The 23,510-nt window shown below is 41.1% G+C and overlaps 1 protein-coding gene across 1 annotated transcript in view; it reads right to left on the bottom strand.

Annotated features, from left to right (window-relative positions):
• The window catches only part of LOC135110736 (probable glutamate receptor), a 58,376-nt gene that overhangs the window by 21,878 nt on the left and 12,988 nt on the right, over positions 1-23,510 (bottom strand). The window contains exon 2 of the mRNA XM_064023358.1: positions 19,552-19,802. Coding sequence (XP_063879428.1) covers positions 19,552-19,802 — 251 coding nt within the window. The remainder of the gene's footprint in view (positions 1-19,551; positions 19,803-23,510) is intronic.

The following is a 23,510-nucleotide window of genomic DNA, read 5'->3' as shown; positions in this document are numbered from 1 at the left end:
AAGATATTCCTTTGTTAGAAAAGATATTCCTTTAAGTTCACTCGTCGCTGCAGGTTGATGCTGTTAAGGTTTTTAAAAATAGTTTTTAAACATTGTGTAGTTTGTATCTGCCTCCGGGTATTCCTGTTGAAAGAAATGAGCTTCATAACCTTTTTAATACTTTTCCCTCTCTTCTTTTATTGGGCGACTTCATCAGTCGCCATCCTTTGCAGGATGACGCTGTCAACCATCGTAGCCTTTTTATTGCTTCTTTTATTGAGGATTCAGGATTAGAAATGTTAAAATCTGGAGACATTACCCATTTTCATAGTTAAACCGGTACTTTTACAACAACATATTTTTTCTCTGTATATCTAGTTCCTTTCTTAATTTTAATTGGAATGTTTTACCAGATTTATATGGAAGCGATCCCTTCCCAGTTTTCCTCGAGTCAACTCATTCTACACAACAGCCACGCCCTTCACGGCTGAATCTAGATAAGGCGGATTAGCAGCTATTCACAGAACTCAGCACCCTGCCCGCTCAGTGGATGAGATAGAAAATTGTGATGAGTCTGCAACATATTTCACTGATGTCTTGCACCCCACTGCTATTCACTTCATCCCTAAGACCTCTGTCCGGTTTCCAAAACGTCCTGTTATATAATGGAATACAGCCGTTGTTCAAGAAAAGAGTGGCGCCTTTTCTCGCCTTCGACAATATCGTGGAGACGTCCACTGCTTGGAGACTTTTGGACTAGCGTCTGCCCGTGCTCACCGCACCTTAAAGAGGGCTCAGCAGAAATCTTAGAAAAGTTATGTCTCTTCCATCAGAGTTCGCATACCACTCACCGAGGTCATCAACAGAGTCTGCAAAATATCTGGAAAGTATTCTGCACCTCCCCCACCTGTTCTATCTCATTATGGGGCGATGGCAACAGACTCTAAGATATTTGCCGACCTGTTTGTTGAACACTTTGCTAGTGTGTCCAGAAAGAACACAAATGCACTTATGGCATTTCATCGTCGACACTTGGAATCTGTTGGCGTTAATTTTGCTTCCTCTGGTGGTCAATCTTATAATGTCCCATTTTCTGTGAGCTACGCATGGCTTTGTCCCAGTGTCATGATTCATCCCCGGGTCCCAACGACATCTCGTATTCCTTTTTGCACCACATGTCTGATGAAGCTTTTACCTTTTTACTTGACCTATATAACTTTATCTGGAATACCGGTGATTTTCTATCTTCTTGGGGTGTGGATGTAATTATTTCCATTCCAAAGCCTGGAAAAGATCATTAGCTAACGACCAATTATCGCCCCATTTCTTTAACTTCATGCATTTGTAAGTTGATGGAAAATATGATGAATATCAGGCTTATGTGGTACTTGGAGATAGACAATTACTTGTCTCATGTTCAGTATGGTTTCCAGAAAATGCGATCTACGACTGATGCTTTATTGTCTCTGGAATCTTCCATTTGTGAGGCATTTGCTAATAAGCAACACCATGTCACGTCTTTTTTTATTTAGAGAAAGAAAACGACACACACTGTCGTCATGGCATTTTACTTAGTCTTTTCGAGTTTGGTCTCTGTGGCTGACTCCTTGTTTTTATACTACAGTTTTTATCTCATGTTTTTTTTTTTTTTTTTTTTTTTATGGGTACGGGTTGGCGGCGATCTGTCAGGAGTTCGCCCACTTTAAGATGGCGTGCCGCAAGGAGGTATACTTAATGTCACACTTTTCGCCGTAGCTATAAACAATGTCATTGGTATACTTCCGAGAGATGTTCATGGTAGCTTATATGTCGATGACTTGTGTATCTCCTTTTCTCCGGCGCCGATGTTATTGATTGAAAGGAAGCTGCAGGTGATACTTAATAGGATTTTTCGCTGGACCGCAACTAGAGGATTTCGTTTCTCGGCTTCGAAGACTGTGGCCATGCATTTTTGCCACCTTCATGGTGTTCACCTTAACTCAGACTTGTGTCTGTATATAGAAGAATCTCTTGTGTGGAGGAAACTCGTTTCCTTGACGGCGGTAACTTCGGTTGCTCCTTCCATCCCCTCCCCCTTTCATAATTTATACTCCAGTATAAGGGTAGCAGTTCTTGCCAGTTGTCAGGGTAGGTGGGAAGATGTAGTTGCCACCATTAAGATGGGTGAGATAAATTCTGTAACTTTCCATCCATGGACATACGAGTATGTCCATGTGCAGGAGCGCCGCTCATAGACTGCACTGGCCCGTTTCCGGACGGTTCACACAGTCCTCACTCATGGTTACCTTATGCCCTGGGAAACCCAATCATTTTGTGATGACTGCTTAATTCCCCTTACATTGCAATACTTTATAGTAGAGTGTCCCAGTCTGGTAGAGCTGTGAGCTGCAGATGTCGCTGATACTAAGAGAGAGGGCTATCTCCCAGGGACATGAAGTTCTTATATTTGTGGAGAAGGCTGTTCTTTTAAACAAATTATAGATTACCTTATACTGCTATTCTATGTTATAAGGAATATAGTATTGGGCAGAAACTGGGAGAACACAGAGGCAAATGACGAAGACACATAACGGACAACGCTGGGCTTTTGGGCTTGGGTCAGTGGGGTCAATGTCTTGGGTACGGAACGAACAATGTAAGATACGGTGGCCTGGGTCAGTGGGATCAGTACCCTTTCACTTCAAATCAAACTATACCCTCTCATTTTTAGCACCTAAGTTTTTTTTTTTATGGCTCTTTCCATTTCTTTTCTTATGTTTACTTTTTTGGTGGTCTTAACATTTTTATCATACCTTATAATTTTGTTTTTAATATCAATATTAAAAAAAAACTGCAATCTCTGTCGCTTTTAAAGGTTTGTAAAGGCACCATATGACCACGATGTTGCGGCGCAATAACGTAATCAATAAATTTTCTGTTTATTATTAGTATTTTGTTCATTTCTGGCATCTTGATATTCTCTTCTAGCACTCTCAGTTCGTAATCTCCGCCAACATTTAACCAAGGTGCATTATCTTTCATTGTAATTTCCTTTTCAGTAATTGGACATATAATATTATATTCATCCTTTCCTATGCTGTTACACAAGTTCGAGAAGCAATTTACATATTTCTCAAATTCAGTTTTTCTGTGTACACATTTCTCGTCTTACAGATGAAGTCTTTTGGACCACATTCTCTATCAGTGTTTCTGGTACAAGACTGTTCTTCCTTTTGAACACAATCAGCTTTCTATGTCTACTATTTCTCCCAAAAAGAATCTTAAATCGTATTGGCATATTCACTGGGGAAATGTTGCATATATCGTCAACACATCTCGGATAAGATTATCATCCATATCAGAAAACTAGGTCAAGTATGTGACCGTTGACTGATGTAGCATTTTCTACTTTGTTAGCAAAATGTAGTGCATTTATCATCTCCATAAATTCCATGGCATTATGGTTATTTCTGTCATCAATCCAGAGACTAAAGTCTCCACAAATAAATACATAGTTACAAAAAAATACTTATTGTATCAACTAATTTCAAGTATGTTCTGAACTCATCAATAAACATACCAACACTTATATTTGGTGGCTTATAGACCACTATAAAAATATATTTCCGTCCACCCAATTCACTTGCTAACTTGCATATCCTCAAAACTTTTTCTTTGAACGGCATCCGTTTTGATTTTTTTGTAAATGAATATGAAACAAAGATCTCCACGCCACCATCTTTTCTATCATTATGTGGGGCATGCAAAAACGTACGAGTTACTGGTATCATTTCTTGAATTTTTGCATTTTCACATTCACTGAACCAAGTCTCTGTTAATGCTAATATATCAAAGTCTTTACTTTTAACAAGATCACAAATATCAGAAGTTTTATTACTCACAGACTGAACATGTGAAAAACCACCTTTTATGTTTAGATTAATATTAATATTCATTTTCAGTTTTAGTTTTCATCCTATTTATTTCCTTCATCAGGAACTCACAGCACCTGTCGTTGGGTGATTCATGTCCGACTTCTAAAACCTCATACAGGTGATGCATTTCATGTTAGTAGACGTGCGATTCTTGGCCTTGTGATCTCCAGTACACCAAAAACATTTTGGGTCTTCTACATTTGACTTTGCAACACAGTTTTTCTCCATGTATCCATAAAGCTGGCAATGATAGTACACACATGATATCTATCTCTCACCGAGTATACACCCCATTCCAGCTTGACTTTGTCACAGTGCTTGTGTATCAGTTCCCTTACCTCTGTATCACACTCGTATCTCCAGCAGCAGGTTTATTAAATAGCTTCTCAAATTTATTCTTGACATCTTTAATATTTTGTAGGTAGACATTCCTTGCAATCAATTTCTCCAATTCCCAACATTGCAAATCATTATTTTATGTTTTCGTTTCCTCTTACTAGTCACATTACTGACACTCTGCAGCTTCTCTGCCTCAGCTCTCACTCCCTCATTCTCAAAATTCATAAAAAAATGTTTCCTGTCTGTGTGAATTATTGTGTCAATTATTATCTGTGTTCCTTCCAAAACTTGTGATACTTCCCTCTTTTTATTTACCACCTACCGGGTAACATCACTGTATTTTACAATCAGAAATCAGTTCCCCTTTACATTTTTCCTCTCTTTCCTTTTTACAATTTAATTCCAAACAGCACTTGCCGCACCATCAGCTGAATCAGTACCTGACGCAGTAGAGCTCACTCGTTCTAACTCGTCTGACATTGTGTCTAGCTTACCGATAATGTTTGCTGACACAATATCTAACAAATCTGCCATCTGTTTCTTCAATATGGCAGTATCCTCCTTCACACTACGCAGTCCATGATAACAGGGATCACATGACCAATTTTTCTTGGAGATGACTTCAGTCTTAACTCCCTGTAGATTTACATCATTTAGATGTGCCCATTTTTCACATATCTCACATCCTATCCACTTCTCCTGTGCTTCCCCTGTTTCACAGCACACACAACACTTTGTTTTTCCAGCCTTGACTAAGACTATCAAGAATTTCAAAATCCTTGGAACACCATAATGTTTAGGGCCTGTTGGGTTTGTTTACCTCCTGGTATTCACTTTTATCGTGCAAATTTTATCCCTTATATACATCTGGATGCCTCCTGTGTAGGTGTTTTACGTAGTTCGCTAACTATGTAGTTGGTTGCAGGTATTCAGTACAAGCTCTACACTCGGATGACTGAAATATTTACAGATATTACACACTGCCTCTCACGGCAATACACGGCTCTCTCTCTCTCTCTCTCTCTCTCTCTCTCTCTCTCTCTCTCTCTCTCTCTCTCTCTCTCTCTCTCTCTCTCTCTCTCTCTCTCTCAGTATGAATATAGGTACCTCAATCTTTTCTATAATATACTACATACCAGTAGGGTGTTGGTGGGTGACGAGCTTTAGAAGCACGTTCCTCAGCATCATCAAAGACATTAGTACAATAATCATTCTCGCTGTCAACGACACTGCTTGATCGAAATGGATCGTAACAATTAAGTTGTTGTCTCCAAGACGCAGAGAATTTATTGCCTGAAGAGCAGCTTTGGCGGCAACGTCAGATGTAAATAACACAGCACCGATTAGAGAGAAAATCGCCGTCGTATTTCAGATGGATACGGAGAACAGTTCCAAAAGGGTTGAAAACCGAGTGGATAGCACTGTATGACATGGAGGCATAGACATTGATGATCATAAGAGTGTCAAGACAAGAATCAACATCTGACTCAAGGGATATTCCACCATGGGAAGCAACAGCAGGGGGAGTAAAAGCTCTTGCCTGCACGTCACCATTACGACCAGGAGGTGACGTCTCGATGGTCTGGTTGATCGCCCCCCGAGGACCAGATGAATTTTTATATTTACTCATAAGGGTATTATAAAAATAAAAATGGCTCCAGGGGCCAAGATAAACCGCCCATCGGGACTACTAGGTGAGCGAGCGTTGGCCACCACGAATTGGGTACCTCGTCCCCATGGAAGCCACTCATTTTAAAAAGTGGCCCATCATGATTCGAAGGTTTGTCCACGACAGAGCTAAGATCTACCCCCCCCAAAAAAAAAAAAAACGCATCTCAGCCCAGACACCCAAGCATCCAACACAGGACAACCTCAAATGATGGCCTCTCTGATGAGCGGCATCGTTGACTTGTACTGATAGCCTAACTCTGAGAACCATTAAGTCTGGTCCCTCACTGGCGACCTTGCTAGCATGGATAGCCCTCTCCCCCTATATAGAGCGGAGCATTAGTCGAAGCACCCTCTAGCCTTGCACGCCAGGTCATAGGGACACGCAAGCCTCCCATACCCCCCACCCCACCACGACAAGATGGTTCCCGTTAGGGGGGATACATGGACTGATATGGCCCCTCTACAGAGTTAGCAACTGGTAAGGGGTGAGAAAAACCGGCGGAGATGACTCAGAACGTCTAACCTCATAGAAGCTGATTTAGTTAGAGATGAGATGTTAAGTTTCTAGTTCAGATTATTAGTAAAGGACAGACCGAGGATTTTCAATGTAGAAGAGAACGACAGTTGAGTGTCATTGAAGAGGAAGGGACAGTTGTCTGGAAGGTTATGTCGAGTTGATAGATGGAGGAATTGAGTTTTTAGTTTTTGAGGCACTGAACAATACGAAGTTTGCTCTGATCCAATCAGAAATTTTAGAGAGATCAAAAGTCAGTCGTTCTATGGCTTCCCTGCGTGAACTGTTTACTTCCTGAAGGGCTGGACGTCTACGAAAAGACGGGGAAAAGTGCAGGGTAGTATCATCAACGTATGAGAAGAACAATGACCGTCTACCACAGCAGCAATGGAATGGTCAGAAAGGAAACTTGAGATAAAGTTACAGAGAGAAGGATCGAAGCCGTAGGAGGGTAGTCTGGAAATCAAAGCTTTGTGCTAGATTCTATCAAAAGCTTTTGATGTCTAAGGCAACAGCAAAAGTTTCACCAAAATCTCTAAAAGAGGATGACCAAAACTCAGTAAGGAAGACTAGAAGATCACCAGTAGAGTGGCATTGACGGAGCCCATACTGCCGATCACATAAAACAAGGGTTCTCAACCTTTTGCAAGTTGGTCCCCACCCCCAAAGCAGGTTCAATGCAGTTGGTGCCCTAGTCCTCCCTGCGTCACCCACTCAACTCCTTACCCAACTATGCCACCATAGATAGATAGATAGATAGAATCAGATAGATTGACAGATAGATAAATAGATAGATAGATAGATAGATAGATAGATAGATAGATAGATAACCCTTGACTTGGCTATTATTGTACTGGCCTTCACAATTATTATTATTATTATTATTATTATTATTATTATTATTATTATTATTATTAATATTATTATTATCGTTATCATTATCATTATTATTATTATTATTATTATTATTATTATTATTATTATCGTTATTATTATTATTATTATTATTATTTTTATTATTATTATTATTATTATTATTATTATTATTATTATTATTATAATTAGAAGTAGTAGTAGTAGTAGTAGTAGTAGTAGTAGTAGTAGTAGTAGTAGTAGTAGTAATAGCAGTGGTAGTAGTAGTAGTAGTAGTTCCTGTAGTAGTACTGGGCCTAATAATAGGCCTAATAGTAGGATTTTTTGTAGAAGTTTGCAGGTAGGCGATGTTAATGTGAGCCCTGAGCCTGTTTTGCCTTGCAAAGATCCTCAATTCTTGGCGCAATGTCCGATAAACAGAGCTTCAAATCATCCTCGATTTGCACACGATTGCGGTATTTAGTTTTGAGTGCAGCTATTTCTGAGAATCCTGCCTCACACAAATACGTAGACACGAAAGGGAGGATAATTTTCAAGGCGACGTCACTCAATTGAGGGTATTCCTGTATTAATGCTACCCAGAATGGCGGAAGAGAGCAGGAGGTAAAGAGTTCCTTCAGCCTACTTTTACTCTTCAGCTCAATAAGTTGTTCCTGCATAACAACCGACAGTTCGTTTGCTGTGCATATAAATTGATCCGGAACCCACGCAAAAAAAGCGATAATCCTCTTTGAAGTATGTCGCAAATTGTTGTAATAGAGGCAGTAAACCTAACCTAGCTCAAGACGCTGATTGAAATAGAGAGGAGAAATCGTGTGACGTCCCTGTTTCAGTAATGAAGTCTGCAAGACTGGGGAACATGTAGTTCTCTCAACAGATGCGGCCATGCCAGAGGTCAAGTTTTTGTGTGAAGGCGTCCACTCTGTCTGTGAGGAGGAAAATGTGAGTTTCGCGGCCTTGCAAAGACAGGCTGAGGCCATTCAAGCGGTCAAATATATCGACCAAATAGGACAGACGCAAGCCACATAGCGTCATCCAGATGTTTCACCAGATCTGATTTGATTTCTGTCAAAAACAATTTTAAGCTTTTGATTCCAACCTGTCTAAAAGAGCAGTATGAATGGAATCCTCCAGACATATGACGGATAAGGCCCATATACAGAATTAGCAGCTGGAGGAGTGAGAAAAACTGACAGAGACGTCTCTGAACGCCTAACTTTAAAGAAACAGTTTTAACTAGAGATGAAATGTGAAGTTTCCAGTTTAGATTATAAGAAAAGGACAGGTCGAGGATGTTCAGTGTAGAAGAGGGGGACTGTTTAGTATCATTGAAGAAGAGGGGATAGTTATCTGGAAGGTTCATGGATTAAGGAATTGAGTTTTTGAGGCATTGAATAATGCCAAGTTTGCTCTGCCCTAATCAGAAATTTTGGAGAGATCAGAAGTCAGGCGTTCTGTGGCTTCCCTGCGTGAATTGTTTACTTCCTGAAGGGTCGGACGTCTATGAAAAGACGTGGAAAGTGCAGGGTGGTATCATCAGCGTAGGAGTGGATAGGACAAGAAGACTGGTTTAGAAGATCATTGATGAATAATAGGATGAGAGTGGGTAACAAGACAGAACTCTGAGAAACACAAATGTTAATAGATTTAAGGGAAGAACAGTGACCGTCTACCACAGCATAAGCTGTCTCCAGACTTTGTTTGGAGACAGTAATGTGAATAGTTATGGTTCACTGTTACTGATGGAGGCCATCAAGCTTTCGTTTAAAATAGTTTGTGGGTTTATCTTTAAGGTCAGCATGCTTGGTTTCGAGGTGCCTTTTAAGTCTACGTGGCTTCATGATGTTTGCTAGCACCTCGGAACACAGTACACACTGAAGGCTCTGATCAGCCGTTACTGTACACCCAAACTGCAGGTACATTTCATTGTACTTTGGAAGTTTTTTTTTTTTTTCTTTTTAAGATGGTGATGCATCGGTTGCCTTGGTAGTTTTCCTCACGAGAAATTTCTACATTTGTCTTTGGTGGTGCGTGTCTGTTTGTCTGTGTGTGTGTCGGGGGGGTGGAGGGAAAGCGATGTTGAGGGACTAGCCTAGTAGGTAGAGGGTTAGAAGGGTAAGTACAAACCTATCAGTAAAAAAAAAAAAAAAAAAGATTAGGGTCGACCCGGATGACTAAGGTTGTCCCAGTTCGGACACACTCCCCGCACTGTCTCCACCTTTGGACATGTTTTGGCGGGATATCACTGCCTCGTTCTCTGCTCCCGCGCTCTGAGCGGTAGTCGGTTTAGACGCTGGTGGGCAGGTGCCTTCGGTATCACTAGCATTCATGTAATATACAACGGCCTTTTACCCTTCGTTTCCCTGGCACCCTCAGCAACACCCTGAGCATACCATACACATCTCTACAACCCTACGACCTACAAACAAGAATGCAAGCAAGCAAAACCTTTGTACATATGGTGGCCACTGTGGAAGAAGTCGACGTTACGAGTCCTCCATGCCTACGCGCCCTGCTCGACGCCGGGTACTCCAGCTACGTTCATCGCCTCCGGGTTACCTGCTAAGACGTCACCGACGCACACTGCTACGCGCGATACTATGTCTACAGTGCCTTCTTAAGCTGTTTCAGGGACTCTGCCAAGCTTTCTACAGCCTGACTGCCCGTCAGCCCGTGTTCCCGAATGACTTTAAGCCGTCATTGACGTATCTCGCTAGCTGTGGCTGCTTTTCCTGTTGTTTCAAGACTGGATTCTTCAAGCCGTCACCGACGCATCTTGACTGCTTTAGTGCTGCTGTTTCCGTCCTTTCAAGACGTTGGACCTCTCAGCCGTCAGTCTTCGCTTCAATACTGCATCATCGACTGCTTTAGTGCTGCTGTTCCCGTCGTTTCAAGACTTTGGACTTCTCAGCCGTCAGTCTTCGCTTCAATACTGCATCTCGACTGCTTTAGTGCTGCTGTTCCCGTCTCTTCAAGATTGGATTTCTCAGCCGTCAGTCTTCGCATCGTCGTCGTATGCGTTATCAGTGCACTGTCAGTGCAGTTATTTTTTGCAATTTATTTGGCATAGGAACGCCATATTTTCCGTTTGATATACTCTGTGATGACAGTATATTAATTTTCTCGTGACATACACAGATAAGTACGATTTACACATTTATGTACTTTCTTATTATTTGTGTCTTTATTCAAACATTTACACATATGCATTTATTTATTTTTATGTGACCTGCGTGTCACACCATATGTTTTGCGAGGCATGAGAGCATGCCTCAGTTGTATGACCGAGCATTGTACCGGTTCGGAGACACACACAGCACTGTGTCCACCTTCGGGTTTCGGACACGTTTTGGCGGAATATCTATGTGGCGTCTCCCACGCTCCTTGTCCCGCCGCTCCAGTGCTCTGAGTGACAGTCAGTCAGTGTCCGGCCTTGCCTCAGGCTAGACGCATGCGGGTAGGTGTTTTCTGTATCACTAATATTCATAATTTTATAATATACAGCACTCTGTTACCCTTTGTTTCCCTGGCACCCTCAGCACACCATGCACAACTCTATAACACTTTGACCTACAAAAAAGAACACAAGCAAGCAAAACGTTTTAAAAGGTTGAAGATAGTCTGAAAAGACTGTGGAGTTTGTCTTTAAAAAGACTTCTTTTTTTTTTTAAGTAAATAAACTTTTATTAAGGTGAGCGGATAAGAACAAAGACTTGGACAGACATCCTTCTTAACATCAAAGTATGATTTATTAAAACTTCCAAGGTCCTTCCATCTATCTTAAGATAACTAAGTTAACAAAGCCACTACTCTTTCCGCTCGCCCAACATACCGTGGAAGGGGTGAGGGGAGACACATGGGGAGTCGCTGGGTTTATGGGTCTGCCTCACGCTTACAATTACCCAGAAAGTAAATCCTCCCTTTATATCTTTACCACACGCCAAAATAACCTTGAAACATCCAGTGATTGCATGCATGTTCTCTCCCTTCCTCTGTCAACAACGCTCTCAAAATACAACAAATACTAAGTGGGTCTCCCTGGAAGTTCCACACCTTCATCAAGAACACAACGACTCGACTCCACCACACAGAGCTTCGTAACGCATGTACCCATTACCAGTCCTTGAATAGCTCTGAGCTCCTACACTCTAAACACACACATAACCCATATGGAGGGCCCACCACGAGACTCCTTGTGCGTTCCTACGCTTCGGGTACCCTGTTCTCCCTTCTCTCTTCTCCCCCTTTCTCTCTGTCCTCCTCTCCCTTCTACCTCCTTCCTTTCCTTCTCTTCTTTTCCTCTTTTTCTCTTCTTCCTTCTCCTTCTACAATGGGAGGGGGAGGAGAGAATATCCCGGATGGCATAACAGTTGCATCCCTTTGTAATAATAGTCAATGAGTCCATGATTTTCCATTATTTTTTTCCCCTCCCATCCTTTGGTCGCGCCCCCAAGGGAGAATGTCCGCGCCCCTCCCCCAAGGGGGACGCGCTCCACCGGTTGAGAACTATTGAGATAAAAGTCATAGATGTTTAAGAACCTTCCTGTTGAGGATAGATTCAAATAGTTTAGACAGGTAGGAAATGAAAACAATAGGACGGTAGTTTGAGCGATTAGAACATTCACCTCTTATAGGAAAAGGTTGAATGTAGACAAACTTCCAGCAAGAAGGAAAGATAGATGTTGATAGACAGTTGAAATAGTCTGACTAAGCAAGGTGCAAACACAGAGGCACAGTTTCAGAGAACAATAGGAGGGACCCCATCAGATCCATAAGCCTTCCGAGGGTTTAGGCTAGCGAGAGCATTGAAAACATCCATGCGAAGGATTTTAATGGGTCGCATGAAGTAGTCAGGGGGTGGAGAAGTAAGAGGAACAAGCGCTGTATGTATCATCCAAGGTGGAGTTTTTAGCAAAGGTTTGAGTGAAGAGTTCAGCTTTAGAAATAGATGAAATGGCAGTGAGGCCATCAGTTTGAAATGGAGGATGGAAAGATGAAGAAGCAACGTCATTGCAGATGTCTTTGGCTAAATGCCAGAAGTGATGAGGGGTGTTAGATCTTGAAAGATTTTTTCTTTCTATTAATGGAGGAGTTTTTGACTAATTGGAGAACAGACTTGCCATAGCAGAAATATAAAGCGCTTGAGATTCAGGTGATGGAAAGCGCAAGTACCCTTTGTGGACCACATTTGTATCATGTATAGCACGAGAAGAAGCTGTGTTAATCAAAATTTTGGAAGGTTTAGGTCGAGAAAGAGAGTGAGGAATGTAAGCTTCCATGCCAGACACTGTCACCTCTGTTAAGCGATCAGCACACAAAGACGGATCTCTGACACGGAAGCAGTAATCATTTTAAAGAAAATCAGCAATATACCTCTTCAGGTCCCCCGAATTAGCAGAGGCGAAACACCAGAGGCACCTCTGTTCTGGGAGATCCTGAAGAGGGACTGGAGCGGTAGGACAAGATACAGATGAGATAGTGATCGGAGAAGCATAATGGAGAAGATAGGGTAAAAGCATAAGCAGAAGGATTAGAGGTTAGGAAAATATTAATAATGTTGGGGGTATCTCCACGACAGTCAGAAATATGAGTAGGGTGTTGCACCAGTTGATCTAGGTCATAGAGAATAGCAAAGTTAAAGGCTAGTTCACCTTCAGTGAAGGGAGAGGAAAGCCAAAGCTGTTTGTGAACCTTGAAGTCTCCAAGAATGAAGATCTCTGTAAAAGAGAAGAGTCAGAATGTGCTCCACTTTGGAAAGTAAGAAGTCAAACAATTTCTTATAGTCAAAGGAATCAGATAAATTTAGTTTGAGGTTAACTCTCTAGTCATAGCCAGATGGTTTAAAACTCGGAAGATTCAAGAGCGTGGGCACGAGAACAGGTTACGTCATTGCACACGTAGACGAAACATCCAGCTTTGGTTTGAAAATGAGGATAAAAAAAAGTACGAGGGAACAGAAAAGGGGCTACGGGCAGTTACCTCAGACACCTGTGTTTTATTAAGGAAAAGAAGATGAGGTTTAGTAGAGGAGAGGTGGTGTTCTGCAGATTGAAAAGATCTAAGACCGCGAATGTTGCAGAAGTTAATGAAGAAAAAGTTGGGGTGGGGGTGGAGTGTCAGGACACTTTGGCCGATACCAGAAGAGCAGTCCGACCTGAGGACATTTGTGGCACCTCCCCGATAAGGACTCCGAGGTTGGTGTAGCAGTTGCCGTATTGATTTCGAATTTTGAGTGAAGAATGTGTATAATTAGGTACATGTAGACTTATGTAAAGAAAGAGTTTTCTTTAGAGGGCAGGCTGTGACTGCCCCTTTGTGTTGTGAGACACAAAGGAAATGTTCAGTGAAGTCACAGCTGGGTTTAATGATAAGTTTATGGCACTCCTTAATCCAGTGCTATAGACCTTACTGGGAGTAATTATTGTTTTAGCAGCTCTCTACTGCCCCATCAAGTATATAATACCATGCTGAAAACTAACATGCTACGACTACTCTGCATATCGCTAAATAATAAACTAGCTCCACCAGATTACACACACTAAATTGCTTCACTATCTGCTGCGTAGATCATTAGGAGTGTGCTGAAACAGCTATATTCAGTGTAGAATGGTTTCCACCTAAAAAAAAATTCAACTTAAAGAAAAAAGTTGCTAACTAATGATAAACACCGTAATGAAACAATAATTGATAAAAATGAGAAATGGATGGTTATATTGTAGGCAGGCTAGAGATAACGGATAAAAATATTTGTCATGTAAACATACTATCGAATATGTAGTAAAGTAATCATTTATGACGTTATCCCCAACCAGAATGAGCCACAGTCACAACTCCCTGAGAGTGCACCGTCAGTACGCTGCAACTGTCAGCTCACTCAAGATCCTTCCCTTCACTACCACCTCCTCCGCACTCTGACCCGTATTATGAAACGCTCTACTCTCTCGCCACAGAGATGATAAGCCAGGTTCTCAAGAGTGTTTCTCCTGTTAATAATGTAGAAATACTGCTAATATGTAACTAAAACTGAACAGCACGCTTAAAGACCCATTACTTCAACTAGAACCTATTGAAAGTAGTGTAGTTACGGGAAGAAGTATTTCACGACATAGAAGCAGTAGTCATTCCAAGAAAAATCAGCAAAATACCTCCTCAGGTCCCCCAACTAGAAGAGGCAAAATGCCAGAGGTACCTCCACTTAGGGGATCCTGAGGAGGGACTGGAGCGAGAGGACTGGAGAGAGGGATTGGAGCGAGGAAAGGCTAACAGCATAAGCAGAAGGATTAGAGGTTAGGAAAAGGTCAGTAATGTTGGGTGTATCTCCAAGACGGTCAGGAATACGAGTATGGTGTTGCACCAATTGCTCTAGGTCGTGGAGGATAGCAAAGTTGAAGGCTAGTTCACCAGGATGGTCAGTAAAGGGAGAGGAAAGCCAAATCTGGTGGTGAACATTGAAGTCTCCAAGAGTGGAGATCTCCACAAAAGGGAAGAGAGTCAAACTGTGCTCCACTTTGGAAATTAAGTAGTCAAAGAATTTCTTATAGTCAGAGGAGTTAGGTGAGAGATATACAGCACAGATAAATTTAGTTTGAGAGTGACTCTGTAGTCATAGCCAGACGGTGGAAAAATCGGAAGATTCACGAGAGCAGGTTAAGTCCTTACGCACATAAACGCAACATCCAGCTTTGGATTGAAAATGAGGACAGATAAAGTAGGAGGGAACAGAAAAGGGGCTACTGTCAGTTGCCTCAGACACCTGTGCTTCAGTGAGGAAAACATGAGGTTTACTAGAGGAGAGGTGGTGTTCTACAGATTGAAAATTATATTTAAGACAGAAGTTGATGACGAAAAAGTTGAGGGGGGTGTCAAAACACTTAGGGTCGATATCAGAAGAGCAGTCCGACATGGGGATATTTGTAGTCCCATCCTCATATGGGGACTCCGAGGCTGGTGTATGAGTCGCCATGATAATTTTGAATTTAGAGTAAAGGGTATGTGTGTGTAGTTAGATGCTTGTAGTTTTGTGTGAAGGAAGAGAGTTATCTTTAGAGGACAGGCTGTGACCGCCCCCTTGTGTTGTGAGACAAAGAGAAGCGTTCAGTGAGGTCATAGCTGGGTTTAATGATGAAGTTCACAACACCTTCTTATCCAGTGCTTTAGACATCACTGGGAGTAATCATCGTTTCGGTAGGTGCCTACTGCCTCCTCCTCTGACCATTGAGCTGCCACTCAATGGTTGGTTTAAACATGTGTCGCTGTATGCTAACTTATTGTTGTAGGCATAACATTTATTACACAGACTTATTAATTAAAGTACTTATCATACACAATAAAAAAAGAAAATACTGCATATACTATGAATGGTATGTATTGTATACTGAAGTTGAACCAGTACCATTTTCCATTTTCATTATCTACTTCTAATGATATCAATTTTATCCTGCTCATGTAAGTATTTACAGCAGTTTCCCTGTTATGCAGCCTTATTTTAAAATAGTAATTAAAATATGCATCGCTTTGTTACTACAGATTATTATCTCATCAACTTTGGTGAGCTTTGGTCAGCCACACCCTGCCCATCTCCAGTCACATGTACCACAGCAGCTGCCTGCTCAGCCACACCCACCACAACACCAGCCTCTTCAACTACAAAGCTGTATGTAAGCATTCTCACAAGGTATTTGAGTATGAGTTTTGGTAATGGTATATGACCATTTCATCCATACCTTCTGAATGAATAGGAGTGTTTTTATGTTAGCATTCTCACAAGATATTTGAATGTAACTTTTGGTAATGGTATTTAACCATTTTATGCATCCTGTATGAATAGGAGTGTTTGTTGCTCATACTGCTTTTTTTCTTTATTATACTGTGTTTCATTCCTCACAATTAAATTGTAGTGAAATAAGTAAGGAACATTATTTAACAGAAAAATGGTGCTGATGTGTAGTATATTTCTAGGGAGGGTTCTAAATCTTACATTACGTTCAGAAAGGGAACCGTAACTACAACATTCACTTTCTTCATTATTTTCTCAAAGTAGCGATTGTTGTCTTATTTATATGAAGATATGGAAGGTAAAACAATGATAGAATTGTCATTCATCAAACACTATTCTAACTTACGATTGATTTTCAGTTGTGGACCATGACTTTACCTCCACCCAGTGGAGGTATACGCAGAAATTACCTCTCTTGCCCCAAGTGTTGCTAAAGGTATATGTGGTACATAAATTGATATATCAACACTGTCGAGATCAGTATCAGGGTGACATATTTGAACCATATTTTAATGAGTAAGCTATACTTTCAGTAGCTCCGCAAGGCTGATCCACCAAACAGACAGGTCTCCCTGGCTGGTATTCAGATAACAATTGAAATCCCACTCTGTTCAGTGATGCTACAGTTTTTGCATCAGTAAAAAGGGTGCGGTAGGAATGAAAAGTGGAAGAGCAGCTGGTATCTAGATTCAGTGACAAGATACCGAAAGCTGGTCTAGAAGCATGCTGTTCTGTCTGCAGTTTGGAAGTCTGTATTTTTTTTTCTCTCTTTTTTTTTTTTTTTTTACTGGAGAAGTGGAACGAGACTATAAGGACCACAGTTTGATGCCTTGTTCTACGTTGTCACATATAGACACTTCAGAGTGACTTGAAGGGCAAATCAACTTCTTTTATACTAAGTGGAATCTATGGTCAAGCATACAGTGGGGTTCATGTTTAGTTAAGGGACCCTTAAAATCAAGAGGTGTCTGCCTCAATGGAAACACTGATAAGTACAAAAACAAGGGATTATTTGGAGATTGGTGAAACAACTTTTGAGGATGAAATTATGAGGTTTTGAGTTATGAATTATGATGTGCTTCTAGTTTATGTCCCCTTTGAGTGATTAAATGACTTTAGGTGTAATTCTTAAAGATTGTGTGTCATCATTAGACTGTAAAGGGGCACAGAACATTAAACCAGCAAAGTCTTCGCGAACCCGTATGCTATAAATTGATAGTATTGCTACTGTACTTCTGTTACTATTCACATCAAATGTTCATTGATTTTCTGGCACAAAATTTTTCAATATAGTTCAGAACATTACAGTTACCCCACAGTGTTTTCTTTGCAAATCAGAGGGGGTGACATCTCTCTCCTCACCACAAATTCTAGTCAGAGTCTATTTAACCTATCTCTTTCTCACTGACTCCTTGCTTTCTCTAGCAGTGTTCCCCAAAGTGTAGCCACGGCATAAGAGACTCCATCTCTCCCTATCCATGCACTCCCTACTACTCAGCTAAAGTCCCCTTGCTCTGCTGACACCTTTCTCACACAAGTACTCCGTAACTATCCTTCCATCTCAAAGCGTTCTTTTTCTCTTGTCATGGCCCTCCACTTTTCTACTATACATCTTCGTATGCCGTTCATGCTTCATTCTCTCATCGTGTCCAAACCACCGCAATGTACTTCTCTTCACTCATTCCGTTACTCTATATCTGACTGCCCTTTCATATTCATCCATATCATGTCGCTCATTGTCAATATTTTCAGGAACTCCAAGAGTAAAACTTCTGCAAAACACTGTCAGGAGCTGAGAAAGCAAATTGTCACTCTGTGGAAATGTCAGGTAAGGACACCTCAGTAGCTAATTCAGGACGTGTTCACAGTATGTGACCAAGAAGGCGTGCATCGGTCCTTGTTTCATAACCTTAGCATGACTAAAGAAAATCCTTCTTTTGAAGTCAGTGGGGAGAGGGTACAGTACATTTCTTTTATGAATCCCTACATCTGTTGAAAAGCCTGAGAAATACTTTTCTTAAGTATGATATTAACATTGGGAGTGGTGTCATTTCATGGGACCACACTTTTTTTTTTTTTTTTTTTTAAGATCATGAACAGAAAATTAGACTTGCACCAAAATTACCTACTAAATGTATGTGTGAAGAAGGCTTTTCAAAGATGAGGGTCAATCTAGCTGCTTAGGTTATACTGTGGCAGCAGGCATCTATACACATGCAGTTGCTGGCCCGAGACGTTTCAAGTTGGCAACTCGGGCGGTCCGGGCTGTCGTTTGATACGACACGTAACGTTCCAGGCGTCCCGAGTCGCGCTCTCAAACGCACCCCATGGGTGCTGTGTCAAAGAGAAGTCTGTGGCACCAGAAAATTTCACAAGAGAGACTGTGACCGTGATTGATGGAACTCAGAAACAGTTTCCACTGGTTGAAGTTGAGAGTCCTTTCTACAGTGGAACGGTTATCACAGCAATTATGAATGAACCCGTTGCTGACATGCTATATGATTGAGAATACTGGTTAACTCTTGCATTAGAGAGGTGGACAGAATAGGGTTGAGAGAAAGAAGAAAGTATAGTGCAGCGAGGCCGCGGGAGGAGGGGAGGGATGCAGTTAGCAAGATCAGAAGAGCAATTAGCATGAAAATAGCGGTAGAAGACAGCTAGAGATACAACACTGCGGCAATGAGAGAGAAGCTGAACACAGTCAGTTAGAGGAGAGGAGTTGATGAGACGAATAGCTTTTGATTCCACCCTGTCTAGAAGAGCGGTATGAGTGGAACTCCCCAGACATATGAAGCATACTCCATACATGGACGAATAAGGCCCTTGTACAGAGTCAGCAGCTAAGTGGGATGAGAAAAACCGGCGGAGACGTCTCAGAACGCCTAACTTTATAGAAGCTGTTTTAGCTAGAGATGAGATGTGAAGTTTCCAATTCAGATTATAAGTAAAGGACAAACCGAGGATGTTCAGTGTAGAAGAGGGGGACAGTGAGTGTCATTGAAGAAGAGGGGATAATTTTCTGGAGGGTTGTGTCGAGCTGATAGATGAAGGAATTGATTTTTTTGAGGCATTGAACAATACCAAGTTTGCTCTGCCCCAATCAGAAATTTTAGAAAGATCAGAAGTCAGGCGTTCTGTGGCTTCCCTGTGTGAAATGTTTACTTCCTGAAGGGTTGGACGTCTATGAAAAGACATGGAAAAGTGCAGGGTGGTATCACCACTGTGTATATATATATATATATATATATATATATATATATATATATATATATATATATATATATATATATATATATATATATATATATATATATATATATATATATATATATATATATATATATATATATATATATATATATATATATATATATATATATATATATATATATATATATATATATATATATATATATATATATATATATATATATATATATATATATATATATATATATATATGCTAATAACAAACATGTACTTACCTGTAGGGGCTCTGGGCTAGCTGCTCTACTGTCTGCAGGCGCTCGGGATAGGCAGGGATGGTGATGAAAGCAATGAGGTTCGCTGTGTAGGCCGTGGTGAGGATGAAGCATCCCAGCCACCAAGACACCACGAATATTCGCTTTCCTTGTGCTTTGGGCAGGTGAGGCAGTGCATGGTTAACTAGAGGGCGCAGCGCGTTTAGCCAGGAAGAGGGGCTGCTGCATTCCACAAACTCAATTTCTGTGAGGTTCTAGAAAGAGGAACGATACAGTTTGACAAGGCTCCACTCTTAATAAATAGCTGTTAATCCATTAATGTTAACTGGTTGACGTGGAAAATTTCTAGGCATTTTTTTTTTTTTTCGTGCTACATTCACTTAAAATAGTTCTGCAGCATAGAAAGAAAAAATAATCCCTTTTCTTTTTTTCTGTGTCTCCATGCAAATTATCTTTTTGCAGTGCCTTCAGTGTTAACAGAAAAAGATGACCAGAGCAGGAAAAAGAGCATTAAGAGTCTAGAGTCAAGACATAAGTAACTTCCATAAAAATTCCAGGAGGTTATCAGGGATGGTCGGTCGGCGTGACCCTTCAATGGAGATCACTCACGATCTTCATTATTACTGCTAGTGCTTGAGAATGTCATAATACGTACTTAATGAGAATCATAAGAACATAAGGGCATAAGAAATAAGGGAAGCTGCGAGTAGCCACCAGGCTTACACGTACGTAGCAGTCCCTGTATGAAATATACCTAATTTCCACCTACCATCCCCATCCATAAATCCGTCTAACCTTGTCTTGAAGCTCCATAATGTCTTAGCAATAACAGCTTGATTACTGACTCCGTTTCATGCATCTACCACACTATTTGAGAACCAATTTCTTCCTATCTCTTTCTTAAACCTAAATTTTTCAAGCTTGAACCCGTAATTTCTTGTTCTGTCCTGGTTGCTGATCCTAAGAATTTTGCTTACGCCCCCCTTGTCATGACCCTTATACCATTTAAAGACTTCTATCAGGTCCCCCCTTAACCTACATCTCTCTAAAGAATGTAAATTTAACAGCTTCAATCTCGCCTTGTAAGGAATACTCCTAATCTCCTGTATTCTTTTAGTCATTCTCTTTTGTACTGATTCTAATAGACCTATATCTCAGGTCATGGTTCCTCATTCTCAGGTCAGGGTTCCTAGTGAACGGACCTGTTTAGTGACAAGTTGCCTGACACTAATATAGCTGTCTAGTGTAGACATGGCGCCTTGTGTTGCTGAGTCGTCTGATTGTGTTAGTTCTCCTGTTCTCGGGGTCTTCGTTGTGAAAGTCTCGTAGGTGGAGGCTGAGTTCCACTGAAGGATCTCGGAGTTACAGGATGAGTTTCGAGAGAGGCAGGCTTAGTTCTGTGAAAGGATCTCAGCAACTGTGGGAGGGTCGTGCCCCTCCGTCACCTTACCTATTAAGGCGACGGAGGAGCAGTGGTCGGCAAGGTGTAGGGAAGAAAAGAGGCTGAAGGTCCTCAGGGTGCCTTGCGTGGAGACGAAGAATCCCTTCAGTGTGCTGGAGGAAGTAAAGGAGGAGGAGGTGGACGTGGCGGGAGAAGACAAGGAGGAGAGGGCAGACGCAGTTACCCTGCCCCAAGGTAGAGTGCTTGGGCTTGGTGATAGTCAGGTTAGGCACTTATATAGTGTGTTTTGTACCAGAGATAGGAAGCGTAGGTCGAGGGTGTGTTTGCCGGGAGTTGGGATAGGGAAAGTAGCTTTTAGGCTAGACACGTGCTTACAAAATGATGGGACCAAGCCCATTGTTTTTCTCAGCGCGGGAGAGAATGTCCTTGGTAAGGTCAGGAGTGGGGAACTGTTCGGGAGGTTTCAACAGGATTTGGATAGGGTTAGGGATACCTGTGGTGTGTGGTGTCTTGCCGAGGAGAAGAGTTGGTGCTGAGTGGCTGTTCAGGGCTATTACAGCGAATCGCAGGCTCGCGAATCATTGTAAGAGTAATGATGAACGTTCATCAACAACTGGGTCTTCTTCTATGGTAGGGACACCTTGTACGCCAGGGATGGAGTGCATTTATCACGCCAGGGTGTTCGGGTTTTGGCCGGAACACTCGAGCGGGAGGTAATTGCACTCCAGCCCTTTTTTCATTTGTCAGGAGGGAAGAAGGGCTTGTGAGGTCAAAACGAAGGACAAATTAGTTAAGTCTAGAAAGGTAACTAGCTCAGAGAAGATGAGAAATAGCTTAAGTGTTTACTACACATACTGTAGAAGTATTTAGAATAAAATAGACTTGCTTAGAGGAATAGCGTGTGTAGAGAACTTTGATATCATTGCCTTAACAGAAACTTGGTTAGATATGTCAGAAAAAATATTTAATCCGTCTTGGAAAACAATGCATTGAGGCCAAAAAAAACGGCGCAAACAGGGAATTAGGATTTATTTTTAGGAGTTTTAAAAGAAGAAGGCCCGAAGTAATATTAAAGTTATATTTGGCGCTGGTCAGACCTCATCTAGACTACACTGTGCAGTTCTGGTCCCCACATTACAGGAAAGATATAAGTCTATTAGAATCAGTACAAAGGAGAATGACTAAAAGGATAAAGGGAATGAGGAGTATTGCTTACGAGTCGAGATTGAAGCTGTTAACTTTACATTCTTTAGAGAGACGTACGTTAAGAGGGGACCTGATAGAAGTCTTTAAGTGATATAAGGGTTATAACAAGGGGGATATAAGCAAAATTCTCAGGATCACCAACCTGGATAGAACAAGAAATAAGGGGTTCAAGCTTGAAAAATTTAGGTTTAAGAAAGAGATAAGAAGAAATTGGTTCCCAAATAGAGTGGTAGACGAGTGGAACGGAGTCGGTAATCATGTTGTTAGTGCTAAGACATTAGGGAGCTTTAAGAAAAGATTAGACGAGTTTATGGAGGTGATAGGTGAAAATATATAGGTATATTTCATATAGGGATTCCCACCTTTAAACCTGGTCGCTTCTTGCAGCTTCTCTTATTTCTTATGTTCTTATATATCCTTCCTGTAATGTGGGGGACCAGAACTCCACAGCGTAGTCTAGATGAGGTCTGACCAGCGCCAAATATAACTTTAATATTACTTCGGGTCTTCTACTTTTAACACTCCTAAAAATTAATCCTAATACCATATTTGCTCTGTTTCTGTCCTCTATGCATTGCTTTCTTAAACGGAGTTCAGAGCTAACTATAACTCTAAATTTTTTTCGTATCCTGAACCTACCAGAGTTTCGTTGTATATTGTGTACCTACTATGTGGGTTTCCTCTATCTACGTTAAGTACTTTGCATTTGTTGATATTAAACTGTATTTTCCATATGTCCGTCCATTCGTTCATCCTATCTAAATCTGCCTGCTAGGCGATGGCATCCGATTGTAACCTAATTAATCTACTTATCTTTGTGTCATCCGCAAATTTACTAACATCACTACTAATTCCACCATCCAAGTCATTGATACATATTATAAACAACAATGGGCCTAATACTGATCCCTGTGGCACCCCACTAATTACATGACCCCACTCAGATTTAGAGCCGTTTATTCCAGTACAACTTCGTCGCCTGTCGCTTAGCCATGACCTTATCCAACCAGACACCTTTCCACCTATCCCGTGTACCCTAACCTTTCTCAGGAGCCTCTGATGGAGTACCTTGTCAAACGGTTTATTAAAGTTCATATAAAAGATGTCATAACTATCAGCATTACTGCCTCGTGCACTTTACTGTAAAAACTTAATAAGTTCGTCTGACAAGACTTCCTCTTCGTGAAACCATGCTGTGACTGATTTATTAAGTTATGTTTGTCTAAATGCTCCCCAGTATTCTTCGCTATTATTGACTTATTATTTTACCTACAACAGAAGTTAAGCTGACAGGTCTATAATTAGACGTTAAAGTTTCATCTCCTTTCTTAAAGATAGGTACTACATTGGCCTG

This window comes from Scylla paramamosain, chromosome 20 (genome assembly GCF_035594125.1).
Source record: "Scylla paramamosain isolate STU-SP2022 chromosome 20, ASM3559412v1, whole genome shotgun sequence".
NCBI lineage: Eukaryota > Metazoa > Arthropoda > Malacostraca > Decapoda > Portunidae > Scylla > Scylla paramamosain.
Note: the sequence above shows the minus strand (reverse complement) of the source record. Positions and strands in the feature narration are given on the sequence as shown.